The sequence below is a fragment of the Suncus etruscus genome, chromosome 12 (genome assembly GCF_024139225.1).
Source record: "Suncus etruscus isolate mSunEtr1 chromosome 12, mSunEtr1.pri.cur, whole genome shotgun sequence".
Lineage (NCBI taxonomy): Eukaryota > Metazoa > Chordata > Mammalia > Eulipotyphla > Soricidae > Suncus > Suncus etruscus.
This window is the reverse complement of record NC_064859.1, coordinates 93,749,809-93,763,099: the sequence shown is the minus strand read 5'-3', so window position 1 is coordinate 93,763,099 and position 13,291 is coordinate 93,749,809. Positions and strand designations below refer to the sequence as shown.

At 43.5% G+C, this 13,291-nt stretch overlaps 1 protein-coding gene across 1 annotated transcript in view; it reads left to right on the top strand.

The window, feature by feature from the left end:
• Positions 1-13,291, top strand: part of PLB1 (phospholipase B1) — a 112,318-nt gene that overhangs the window by 12,539 nt on the left and 86,488 nt on the right. The window contains exons 4-13 of the mRNA XM_049784689.1: positions 1,088-1,150; positions 1,870-1,952; positions 2,851-2,923; positions 4,321-4,425; positions 4,961-5,017; positions 7,075-7,149; positions 8,247-8,307; positions 9,870-9,989; positions 10,166-10,224; positions 12,232-12,305. Of these exons, the coding sequence (XP_049640646.1) occupies positions 1,088-1,150; positions 1,870-1,952; positions 2,851-2,923; positions 4,321-4,425; positions 4,961-5,017; positions 7,075-7,149; positions 8,247-8,307; positions 9,870-9,989; positions 10,166-10,224; positions 12,232-12,305 (770 nt within the window). The remainder of the gene's footprint in view (positions 1-1,087; positions 1,151-1,869; positions 1,953-2,850; positions 2,924-4,320; positions 4,426-4,960; positions 5,018-7,074; positions 7,150-8,246; positions 8,308-9,869; positions 9,990-10,165; positions 10,225-12,231; positions 12,306-13,291) is intronic.

The window sequence follows — 13,291 nt, the reverse complement described above, 5'->3', positions numbered from 1 at the left end:
AAGGCGTTTGCTTTGCATGCAGAAGGACAGTGGTTCGAATCCTGGCATCCCATATGGTCCTCCGCGCCTGCCAGGGGCGATTTCTGAGTGTAGAGCCAGGAGTGACCCCTGAGCGCTGCCGGGTGTGACCCAAAAACCATATATATATATATATATATATATATATATATATATATATATATATATATATATATATATATATATCCTCTGGCGGTGCTCAGAGATTACTCCTGGATCTGCACTCAGAAATTACTCATGGCGGGCCTGGAGAGATAGCACAGCGGCGTTTGCCTTGCAAGCAGCTGATCCAGGACCAAAGGTGGTTGGTTCGAATCCCGGTGTCCCATATTGTCCCCCATGCCTGCCAGGAGCTATTTCTGAGCAGACAACCAGGAGTAACCCCTGAGCACCGCCGGGTGTGGCCCAAAAATTAAAAAAAAATTACTCATGGCAGGTTTGGGAGACAATATGCTGGTAGTTCTGGAGTTCGCCCTGGGTTGGCTGCATGCAAGGCAAACAACCTACCGCTGTTCCATTGCTCTGGCTCCTTGTTTATTTATTTTAATTTTATTATTATTATTAATTTTGCTTTTTGGACCACATCCTGTGATGCTCAGGAGTTACTCCTGGCTTTGTGCTCAGAAATCACTCCTGGCTCAGGGGACCATATGGCACGCCAGAGATTGAACTGCGGTCTGTTCTAGGTTAGTTGCTTGCAAGGCAAACACCCTACGCTGCACCACTGCTCCGACCCCATGAGTGCAAAGATTTTTACAGAAGTTCAATTTCTTACCTGCATTTGCTGAGTTGGGTCTTGGAATGTGTTGGCAGAAACACACTTGGGACATGCTGGGCACAATATGGTATGAAAATGGCCATATTATTTAGAATTGATATTCAGAAATACTGAGGAAGCTCTAGCAAGTGTATACTTGTTTGTGGGTAACTGGGGTCTAGGCATCACCTCAATAGAATTATGTCAGGAGATAGGGGTTGGTGGATGAAGGGAAAGGCAAGATACAAATCTGGGCATCCTATTTCTACATCCCTTGTCTGCATCTGTGCTCAGCATGTTTTTTTCCCACAGCAAAAATTTCTGATAGGTGTCCTGAAGAAGCTGGCTAAAACGTTAGACTTCCTGCACCAGGAGGTAAGATTGGTAAAACACCCCCAAATTCCCCAATCTCTGAGTCTGCATACCTGAGATTCCCTACAAGGACATTTCATAGCTCAGAGGAATAGATATTAAGTGACTTTTCTCCTGTGCTGGAGAATATGAACTCCTGAGAGGGAAGGAGAGGCCAAGAGAAAGGAAATTTCTGAAGAAATTCATCTTCTGTCTCCTGAGTGAAAACTGGGGAGCTCTGGGATCCTTATGTTCTCTTCACCCCTGGTTTTCCTGGAAGGAGACTCTGTCAAAAAAGACCCTCTACCTCTCTCACACTGGAGGAGAGGGGCCTTCTATTGAAGGATGGTGAAGGGCACATTTCCGATATATGTCAGCAGTGGAATCTGCAATTATTTTTTGCCACACCAGATATGTTCACTGTTGTGTAATAGCTCTGGTCTTAGGGTTCACTCCTGGCATGACTTGGGGGACAATATGGAGTGCCTGAGATTGAAACTGGGTCTGTAACCATGTGTAAGGATTGGAACTAATTCACTTTAACACCTAAATATTCAGCACCAAGATCAGCTCATTGGAACAACCCCAATCACCCATTTTCCCAATGAGCCCAGTATTTAATCTAGGAGTTGTCAGTCAAACTCACTCATCCTCAGACCTGACACCCAATCAGGGATTTCAGGAAGTCCCAGTCAGGAATGGTGACTTTACAAATAACTCATCTTCTCTCTTGTCTCCTCTAGGTCCCCAGAGTGTTTGTGAACCTGGTGGATCTGACTGAGGTTCTAGAGTATCTTACCTTGACTGAGACAGGGACACAGCACAGGTAAGAAGGGAAGTGCGGCAAGTGAGACAAGCCTTTTCGGACTGACTGGCATTGGAAGCATCTTGGTGGATTCATTCTTCATCTGCTTTAATCTGCCAGGAAGCCAAAGGGTGGAGACCCAGATGGAGTCAGCTCCTGGTGGGAGATCAGTGGTAGTCAGGTCAGGGAGAGTCCCAAACTGTGTCTTTAAGGACTGTTAAATGGGTTGTGTGTTCTGTTAAAGTGAATTATTGAGATTCTCGGTTCTATCCTGGCATTTAAATTTTTTTAGAAAAGGAAAAACTTATAAGAGAAGGAGCAAGAAGTCTGAGTGGAAGGGAGGAGTTTAAAAGGACGGACTGGAAAGGAGAGAAGGCTTAGGGAAGGAGGGAGAGAAGAGTGAGGAGAGGGAAGAGTGGAGATCTGAGAGAAAGGATGAACAGACTGAGGAGTGGAAGGGAATTAACTGAGTGTGGGAAGATGCTGAGAGGAAAAGGGCGAAGGCCAAAGAGGTAAACTGAGGGGAAGGTAGGTGGGACTGTGGGGACTGGGGAGTAGCTGAGGAGGAGGAGGGAAGAAGTGAAGGTAAGAAAGGAGGAACTCAGGAAGGAGGGGAAGTTAGAAGGGACTGAGAGAAAGAGGGCAGGCCTCAGGAGAAAGTGGGAGAGGTTGAGGAGGAGGAGGGAGAGTGTTTTGGTGAAGGGGTGAGGGACTGAAGAGAATTTCCACTTCTCATGGAAGGACAGATGAGAGCTAGATCTCCACAACACACCATTGGTTTACTTTCTTCTCCTGTACCTTCATAGACTTCCAACTTCCTCCAAGCCAGTTTCAGGTTCTCCCAGGGCTCTACTATTTCAACCCCCTCAACTCCTAAGGCAGCTTGAATGCTCCCAATTATGTCCTATTTTACCCACAGAGACAACACAAAATCCTGCAAGTGCTCAGAGGAGACAGTCCTGACCAAGGCTGTAGCACGGTGGGCCTATCAGGTGAGCCCACTCGGGACACTCAAGAAGGCTCCTCTGGGCTATCTTTGAGTAGAACACGCAGGGTGGGCAAGAGCAACAACTGAGAGACCAGTTGACCAGACTAGGACTTTTTCATTCAGGATGAAAGTCAGGCACCAAAGAAAGATGTTCTGAGTTTTCTTTCTACTGACGTATCATTCCCATATGTAAAGTGGGACCACCAAGATGGAGACAGGAGTTGGGCAAAGGTAGAATTTCAGGTGGAAATCGTTGAAGAAATTGTTCTGAAATATACTTGTTTATGAAAATATGACAAGATGGAGCTGGTGAGGCAGTACAGTTGGTGACTGTACTGCATGTGGCAGACCCAGGTTTTATCCAAAACAAAAGAACAAAAAAGAAAGATGTGAAAGGAAAGGGGAAATGTGTTCCACGGAGAATTCAGACTTCTCTAGAGTGGGAATGATCAAGCAAAGAAATAGAAAAGTGAGATGTGAGTTCAGAGGAGAACATTAGCTCAATGAGCAAGTTATTGAAAAAATATTAGATTTTTGTTTTGTTTGGAGACCATTTCTGGCAATACTCAGGGATAACTCCTGGATTTGCATTCAAGGATCCCTCCTGATGGTACTTTGCAAGTTTAGAAGGGGACTATATGGAATGCTAGGAATAGAACTGAATTGGCCACCTGCTAGGCTAGCTCTTTACTCTGTACTATCTCTCCAAACTCAATTTTAGATTTTTCTGATATGCTTTGCTCATCACCCTTGCTTGGATCACTGCCTCTGTGACTGGTCCACAGGTTTAGCCAGGCTGACCTTGTACCCTACCCAGCCTGCGAGCCATAGGCAAGTCAGTACTCATAGAGATGTGTTTTCTAGTCTTTTTAAGATTTTATTTTTTGGGAGGGAACTGACATGGCTGTGCTCAGGCCTTACTCCTGATTCAGTGCTGAGGGCTCATAGCTGGCAATGCTTGGGGGATCATATACAGTGCTGGGGTCAGGTGCTTTAACCCCCGTACTAGCTCTGTGGCCCCATGTTTTCTAGTTTAGAGAAGAGACCCAAGGAGCACAGATGATCTGTAGATACTATCGTCCCTGTGGGAAAAGTGCTCAGGCATAAATCCTACTGATGTGAATAAACACAGTTTGTGTCTAAGGAACATAGTTTTAATGAAGTCCTGGAGTACTACTCCCACTCCACAAATGTAATTCTTTTGAGTGCTTAAGTGGAGAAGGTTTGATCAGAATTAACCTTTGAAGAGAGTGTGGATGCATAGTCTAGTGTTGGGTTATTTAGTTTCCTTGTTGAAATTCCTGAGAAAATATTCAGTCTGTCTCTAGTTGATGCTGGGCCTACTGAGGAAAGTGGAGACCCCAAGCGATCCTGGACTGATGTCTCTGCTCTCTCCTTCAGGAAACTTGGGAAAGGATCCTGGCCTCCAGTGAGTACAACCAAGAGAAATCCTTTGCACTAGTGTTACAGCCCTTCTTTTATGAGACAGCGCTGTCCTCTCTCTCGGTGAGCCTGGTCCCCTTCCCCGGAATTTGTCCTGTGGAGGGAAAGGTGGTGACAGCCTTTTGTACCTCCTGGTACAATCTACTAAGGGAAAATGGTCTACCAAGATTCTTTCTCCTGGAGCTACTAGAGACAGAGACTTAGGAGGAGGAGAATCTACAGAATTGCTGTGTACTCTCTGGGCTTCCTGATGTTTTTAGGCTGGATTCAATGGAGGAGAAGGAAGATACACACACACACCCCTCGCGATTCAGCCATGCCCAATAATGACCCTGTCTCTGCTCCTTCCATTTTGTTTCCTTTCAGGGATTCTCATGACATCAGGTTCAGCCTCATGGGCTGTTCCTGCAGGTCTAATACAGATGATGGCCCTATAAATCATGTCTATCCTGGGAGAAGTGCTGGTGAAGGGGAGGGGGAGATAAAGCACCAGGATGAACTAGGGCTGCTCTAACTCCAGGGAGATTTTCAAATTATAGAAAGCCCCTTATATTAGGTTACTGGTGGGCAGTAGACATAGACTTCTATCTTCTTTCAGAAGAAGCAGCCCCTTCAGGACCCCACAACTCTGGGCTTGCACCTGTGGAATGTCATGGTGAGTGCTTGGGGTCTCCACAGACTAAGTTGGCTGGAGGGAGAGGATAGTGCCAACATTGCTCTGCCCACAGCTCTGACTGAGGGCCTGGAGGATGGCAACAGATCCTCAGGAGAGTGACTGTGAATTACACGGGGCCCCATATTCTTTTCCCATGCCCGATGACACCCAGTTTTCTCTGCCTTGTTTCAGTACTGGTCTGTGGTTTCAGACCTGTTCTTCCTCCATTTAGGCAGCACTGCCAAGTCTATGGCAGTTCCATGTGAGCTGAGCACTAGGAAGTTCACCTTTGAGTCCAGCTGTCCTGAATGACTCTGGGGTGTTATCTCGCAGCTTCAGAGGTTCAGGCTGGCACCAAGGAAGAGTGTGAATTTCAACACCACTCATAAGCTTGAAATTTATAATCTCAATTCCTGTTCTGCAAAGCCCAGGCCACATCCAGTGACATAATCCATGGTGGATCCAGGGTGTGGTTCCGTCCTGGCCCATGGGGATGACACCACAACTGATGGCTTGTGCATTAGTGTTCAACTTCCCCATATCCCGGGGATTGTGTGGCAATCAGCATTATTGGATGAATGAAATGGAATCTCAAATTATGGAATCTCTCAGGCTACCAGAGAACTCATTTTGCCATTTATTTTCTCCCCATCCAAGTGACCTTATTTTTTTAGAATTTTAGCAGCTAGAGTTTCTTCTCTCTAGATCTCTCTGTCTCCCTCCTTCTTTCTCTCTTTCTCTCCTCACTTTTCTCTAGCTGTGTCAGTCTCTCTCCATACCTCTCTGTTGACATGGTCTGCTGGGCACTAATAAGCAGCTGTGTCTGAATAACGAGAGCTGGGCAGCTAGGAACTAGCAGGAATGGCTAACTAGAAATTGATTAACCTCCTGGATGCTCAGGAAGCGGTTGACCCACGGAGACTACCTGTTGGATCTGGATACTCATGCCCTTCCTCATCCCAATTCAACCTCGCTGTGTTTTGTTTCTCTTCCTGCAAAATCAAAAGGGGTGAACTAGAGAGCCACGATTTTTCTCACTGTAGTGTAGTCATAGAATGCCCTCCCAGGAGTTCTGAAATGCAGAGAGCTATTCTGCCCCACCTTTAGGATTTCTCACTCAGTAGGTCTGGGAACTGGCTGGAAGTGGGCATCTCAAATACATTCCCAGATGATGCTGATGCACAGTTCTGCGTAATACTGGAGTGTGTCTCATTCAGCGCCACCCAGACCACCACCTCTCCAAGCCTTTTCTGGTCTAAGATGAGCTTCTCTTTTAGATAGAGCCAGCAGGACAAAAAGGTCAACCCTACAACATGAGAGAGAGGAGGCTGGTGAAATGTCCCTCTAAGGTACACCAGGGCTGGGAAGAGGAAAGAAAACTCTTACTAAACTGACTTTACTATTCTGGTCATTGACCTTCTTAGTATTGTGTCTATATTTTTTCTGTATCTGTGTATAGCTTTATATTTTTGAAAACATAAATTTATATTTTGTGCCAGGAGAGTCATTTTGATAAAGTTGGTTTCCCTTCCAACCCATTGGAACAAATGTGAAGATTGGGATGTTAAATATATATTTGTAAAGTTATAGGTTAAGTAAAGAGTCAAGATTGTTGAATAAATAAATAAATATAAATCTAATTGAACAAAACAAGTAGAATTCTTTGTATAATTTTATGCCAGTAAAAATTTCTTAATGACTTGTCAAACTTTACTGTTACTAATTATAAGACCTTTATAATTTACCCTATTTCCTTTTTTTGCTTTGCTTATCATGGAGCTTATAATTCAGTTCTCTTTTCATAGAATATTGTGTTATTTTGCACGTCAGCACAAATCTCTGGGTAGAGATCAAGAGATTCTGACTTTTGCAAATGGAACCTTTCAAATCATTAATGAACATTCTCAGAGAACTCCTGGGAATACAGGGAAGAAAGGCCACCTGAAAATTATTTTACATCATTTAAAAGAAGGCCAAATAACATTACTCGATAATGAGGCCTGAGATAAAGCCTGGATATTGGAATCCTCCTTTCAACTCTGTTTTTTTCCCTGCAGGAACACCCCTATCTGTTCACCTACAGGAATAGCAACTACCACCCCATCTTGCCCATGATTCACTATCTAGTTAAGGTATGAAAAAGTTTTTTTGGTGACTGAAAAATATGCATGTAAATTAGGGCTGTCTTGCTGAGTGTTTGGGACTTTGCTTGGACTTTCAGGAAAGACTGAGGGACCCAAGGTGTGGTTGACCCCTTGCACCAAATTTCCAGTTCTATTGCCTTTGAACATCTGTACCTTTAAGTCCCACACATAAGGGAGATCTTTCCTCCTCTATCTATTGGAGAGTTGTGTAAGTTTTAGCTCTATCATTCCACCTATGACCCCATCTTTAGAACAGCCTGAGCAGTCGGCACCCTGTGGCTTCACATACGGGATTGGGGTATGCCAGGAAGATCAGCACTGCCTGCTTTTCTATCATTTTGAAATAAGAATAGATACTTTCACCCCTTTCCTGTTCCTTACCTCAAAATCTCTGACAACTCTGAAAAGTTCTTTTGAATTTATCAGTCCTTAGTCTGACAAGAAAGGTAGGAAAGTGCAGAAATATGTGGGGTGGAGAGATAGTGTATTGGGAAATTGCTAGGCTTGCAGTGGCCAATCTGAATTTGATCCAGGCACAACACCTGGTTCTCTGAGTCCTGCCAAGTGTGATTCCTGAGCACAGTCATGTGTGACTCCCTATCAAACACAGTCTCCCCTTGCAACCCATAAGAGAAAAATTAAGAAAACCCAACAAAAATCAGAAAGAATAGATAAATAGAATAAGTTCTATAACCTGAAGAATGGAGAAACTGGTCCTCACAAGACAGTTCCGTACTAGTAGGGGTCATATAAGCCTGAATCCTCTTTTGCTTAGCTCATGGATCTTTCTGATCCTGCCTTTCAGGGTGAAATGGGGCATCCTGCATTCTTCTACATGGAGGCGCTGAAAAAATTTAGAGGTCATGGATATACTTGTTTTCAAAGGACTAGGGACTGGTGCTGGTGAGATGGATTTGGTCCTGCCACCATTTCTGCCTCCTATTTTCATGCAGGAGTGTTGAAGGAGAGAATGAAGTCTTGACTTTCATGGTGAAGTGGAAATTTCCAAAATAGATGCTCCCTTTCTCATGATCTCACATATTGCAATATCCCCCTTGCTTATGTTTCTGTGTGTCCCATTTCAGCAAGAAGACATACAACTTGTGTGCCCTGAGAATGCTTCCTTTGAGATGAACCCCTTATCAGGTATCCAGAAATCAGAACAGATCAGTGATACCAAGTGACTGAGGTAGGGCTGGGGGCTGGGAGTCTCTAGAGTGATTTTGTGAGTTCCCTGAAACTGATGAACATGTATGCAACTAGGTAGAGGTGATTCATTGAACATGGTGTATGAGCTAAATGGATGTTGATTTATATGGTTAATTTTATGTGAAGTGAATTTTTCCTTGATTTCTAAACAAAATATAAAAAGCTTCATTAATGCACTGTAATTTGCAAAGTTATTAATAATTGAGTTTGAGACATACAATATTCCAGAACCAATCCCCACCAGTGCTAATGGTTCCCAGATTGCCCTTCCCCCTACATTATTTTGCTCCCCCACCTCCCAGTCTGCCATCTTTTCATGCACCTTTTAAAATTTGGTTGTTAAAGTTTGTGTCTCATAATTTCAATGTGGACTTTGTGTCTTGGATATTTAGCTCTATCATTCCATAACACCATTGATGTACTTGAATCTTCTTGGCCTTTGCTCCCTGTTTCTTTCCATTTCTTCCCCCTTCCATTTCACTTTCCTTCTCCTTCCTACACTCTGGGGTCAAAAGTGATTTAGGCATCTTCCTTTAAAACATTCCCTCATCCAGTTATCCTAAATACTACATATAAGTGACATCATCTTGTGTTTACCTTTCTTATGACGTACATGTAGCTAATATATTCCAGTTCCATTCATGTTGTAATAAATTACATAATCTCATCATTAAAGAATTATGAAATAAATATTACATAGTATGTATTTATAAATAGATATGTAATAATTCATTGTGCATCTATACCATATATTCATGATCCATTAATCTATCATTGGACATGTAGGTTAATCCCAAAGCTCAGCTATTATACTCAGTGCTACAACAAATAATGGTATGCATACTTTGTTTTGAATGAATGGTTTTCTGTCTGGAGATAGATATCCAGAAGTAGAATTATTGGATCGTATGGCAGCTTAATTTTGAGTTTGAGAATCCTCTATACTGTTTTCCACAGGGGTTGGCAGCATAGGGGCTCTGTTGAGTTTTTTATATGATAGGGCTACTAATAATGCATCTGCTATTAACTTTATTTTCCTTACCACAAAGTTGCTATTTGCATGTGTCTAGAAAATTGTCAAATAGTTATTACACTAAATTTACTGAGTTTTAAGGCAGTGTATTGTCAGAAATAGGAGTACCACATCCCATATGACTCCGATACAAGCGATGTACATAGTAATGTTTTTGCAAGAGCATGAGGTGGGACAAACCTTAGCTTAGGAGTGGGATATGATAGTGCAGGACACAAGGATTGGGTTCCATGCTTGCAGACTTGTGGTTATGTGAACATCACTTTGATATATTTGTTAAAAAAAGAGTTGGGCTATAAATACATCTTTCTTTACCTTAGTAAAACTCAATTAAATTTTCATAAAAATATATTTTAGTCAAACTATCACCAGATCTTAGAACATTTTAAGGATTGGTCATGTTTACATCACTATTCCTTTCTTCATTCCAAATCTTACTGCTAGGGGTTCTTTCATATCTTGAAAGTTATTCTTCATCTGGAGACACCAGGTTTCATCAAGTTAGCAGTGACAGTCTTCCAGCCCCACGCCAGCGCCCATTTCAACTTCAAAACCAGCATTTGGTACCCCAAGGGAAACACCAGCAGTCAGGATCCCATGTTGCTATTGCTCATTCTTAGGACAATGTCAATTATTTAATATTAAATATTGTGCTCAGCCAAATAGCTGTTGAAAGTGGATTTTTGTTTTCTTGTAATGTCTGTCTGCTGAGATAGACATTCACCCCAATCTTTCATTCACCCAACTTTTATTCTCACTTAGTTCACAGACTGAAGCCAGCTGACATCAAGATTGTAGCAGCTGTAGGTGATGCTTTTACGGTGAGTAATTCTAGAAGAAAGATGGCAGGAGAAAAGATCTTGGTTAATAGAGAACTGAATAAAATCTAACCTCTATTCCTGAAAGATTGCCATATTTGCGTCCTAAACACCCATATCTTTCTACCTAGAGAGATATGCCCATCCTGGAGTTTTTGCCCATCCTACTTTTACCACATCCATTTTAACTTCCATCTCCTGTTACTTGGATGAGAAAGAACACAGAAAAGGTGGTGGGAAGGAACAGCATTTGAGATGGAAGTGAACTGGCTCATCAGTGGTGGAAAGAGTCTAGGTCCTGTACCCATAGTGAGGGTCCTCCATAGATCTAGGACTTTGTTCCATCCTGGCTGGAAAATCAAGATAAATTTCCAAGCGAAGTGTAAATTGTGGCTGATTCTGGAATAAGTACTAATGGGGTGAGGATCAAATAGAAAGATGGAGGGACTAAGACTAATCCAAGCCCGTCTCTGCAGCTGTGTCATGGTGTTACCCTAGATCCACAAAGAGCTATTTCAGACACAAGCAGCCTTTTGGAGAGTCTGGTGGCATGTTGGATGGTCTCATTTTCTTGGACATCAGCTTCCTCTCCTTCTCAGTCATTTGACACAAACCTCACTATTGTTAATTGTGAGCTTCCAGAGTCACCAACTAACTTTTTTCAAAGCCCAACTGGCATATTTTCCATCTGGAGTTCTCCAGTGATATCAACTCATTTGTCATCTTCAACCAAATCCTGAGCAGAGCAAGTCTGTCTCAATTCCACCAGTAAAGAATGTGAGGCTGGGTGAAGAGGAGGGGAGTTCCCCTGACTACCCAATTTGAGGCGCTGGAACAGACAAGAACTCATGGAATCTGACTTCAGGTCCAGAGCTCCATCTCTGGGCTTAGTCTCATGATGTGTCTGCAGCAATGTTTTCCCACTCAAAGTCAACTGGAAGAAGCAGAAGGTTGGCCTTGAACTCATGCCTATGCTTCCTTGCTGGATATGACTCAGCTTCCTGTTGGGTGTGGTCTATTACCACCTACTAGGATCCTGATCTTCTTGAAGATCTTTCCAATGGGGAGACTCATCAATGTCACACAGAACTCTACTGCATTTCCTTGGAGTGACACTAGGATATAATATATTCCAGGCAGGGCTGAAGGGATTAAGCACTGAATCTCACCTGTGTGACCTCCAGGCCATGCAGAAGTCCTCCTTAGCATGATCTTGGTAGAAGTCCAGCTCAAATGACTTGTTTGAGACCAGAGACACAAACTTGCTCAGTAGGTCTAGGTATTGGTTTTGAGAGTCTGAAATGGGATTTTGGGAAAAACTGAACCTGCCTCGCACTGTCAGAAAATTTTCGTAATTCCACTTATTCTAAGTCAGGAAGGAATTGTTAGTGAGGGGCCAAATGTGAGTAAACTAGTGTTGCAAGTCTGCCCCTGAAGAGGTTGACTGATGGAGGGATGGAGGATGAGGTCTTTCCCCTCCAGCTCGGAGCACGCGTCTGCCACCCTGTCCAGCCGACGGTTCTGAGGTGAAACGGCGGGTAAACAGCTCGCAGACAGTCAGGCTTGTGGAAATGTTAGCTTTATTCAGTGGACAAGACTGAAGTCCAAAGACTCAGCATCAGTTCCAGCCAAAAGCCTCTCGCCTTCCACAGACCCTTGTTTTTATACCCCAGAATCAAGTACCACCCAATGGTGGGATCAGATACCACCCAATGGTGGAAGCAGAATCAGGTACCACCCTAGGGTGGGGGCAGAATGCCAGGTCACATCCTAGGGTAGGGCACAATCACCATAAGGGTAAGTGTCAGTAACATAATAATCCCCTAAAATATTTACATACACACAGACTAGGACCACCAAAAGGAGTATTTTTCCCCTCAAATCTGCCTAGGCAGAATTCTTAGCAATTATCTAGATTCTGGTTTCTAGAACTTGTCCAAATTTCCCAGTTATCACTGGACACAGATTTTCTAGCATTACAGTGACTGAACTTCTCCTGTCCATTCTCAGGCAGCTAATGGGGCTGGGTCCAGACCTCTGGATATCAAGGATATCCTGACTGAGTATCGAGGTCTGTCCTGGAGGTGAGTACTGGTGTTGCATGGCCCTGAAAACTCCCTGTGATCAACAGGGAGGATGCCCTGAGCATCATAGGAAACAATTCCCTAACAGTGGACGAATCTCCCATTTCTTCCATGAGAAGTTTCTAGATTTCCTGGGGGAAAGTCTTTGTCATCTTTCCCAAACGACTACTTACCCCTCTCAGGAGCTGTACATGACGAGGGGGAGTAGGGTTGGAAAAGCTGCTTCAGCTTTGAATTTATTCCTTTGAGAAATATCCTTAGGGGGAGTCTTTGCTGCTGGAATTGTGTCTCATCACCCAGATGCCCAGGTCTGTATGAATTTGGGGAAATAGAGTAACTTCCAAACTTGTCTCTTCATCTCTGCAAAAGGGACAATCATACTTCTAGAGCACTGAATGGTAGGTAGAGGAAATTTAAGTGCCCAGATGGCATTATTAATCTCCACTTCACAGCTGAGGAAGCAAGACTCAGAGAGGGCAAGTAATCTGATCAGAATCACAGCCAGTAAGTTAAAGAGCAAGAAGAACCCCAAATTAGGGACAACCTCCTCATGTGTTACTTCACATGGGCCCGTATGTGCTCTGTTGTGATTCCGATCAGGCTGCCTTACGCTGCAGGAGTGACAGCTCTCAGAACACTTAGCTTGTGTCCAGCATGAATAGACAGCTATGGAATTTCTGGCTCTAGCTGGACTGGAGTGGGCAAGCCTGACTTCTTTCCCAGGCCAGTGCACAGTCTTCCAACCCCATAAATTTGGAGAGTTGTGTAAGTCTCGCAGATGTGCATGTAGAGAAAGAGGGAGACAGAGAGCAGAGATGGAGTCAGCTCTAAAATGCTGCACACTTTGGTACCACCCAACTTTGATTTCCTTACACACTCAGAAGTGGTCTGGAAGATGGGCTCCTTTCAGCTCGATCCCCGTTTCAAATAGCGCTTCCTAAATCAAACCGGAAAAACAAATAAGGGGGAAAACATTTTAAAAACTG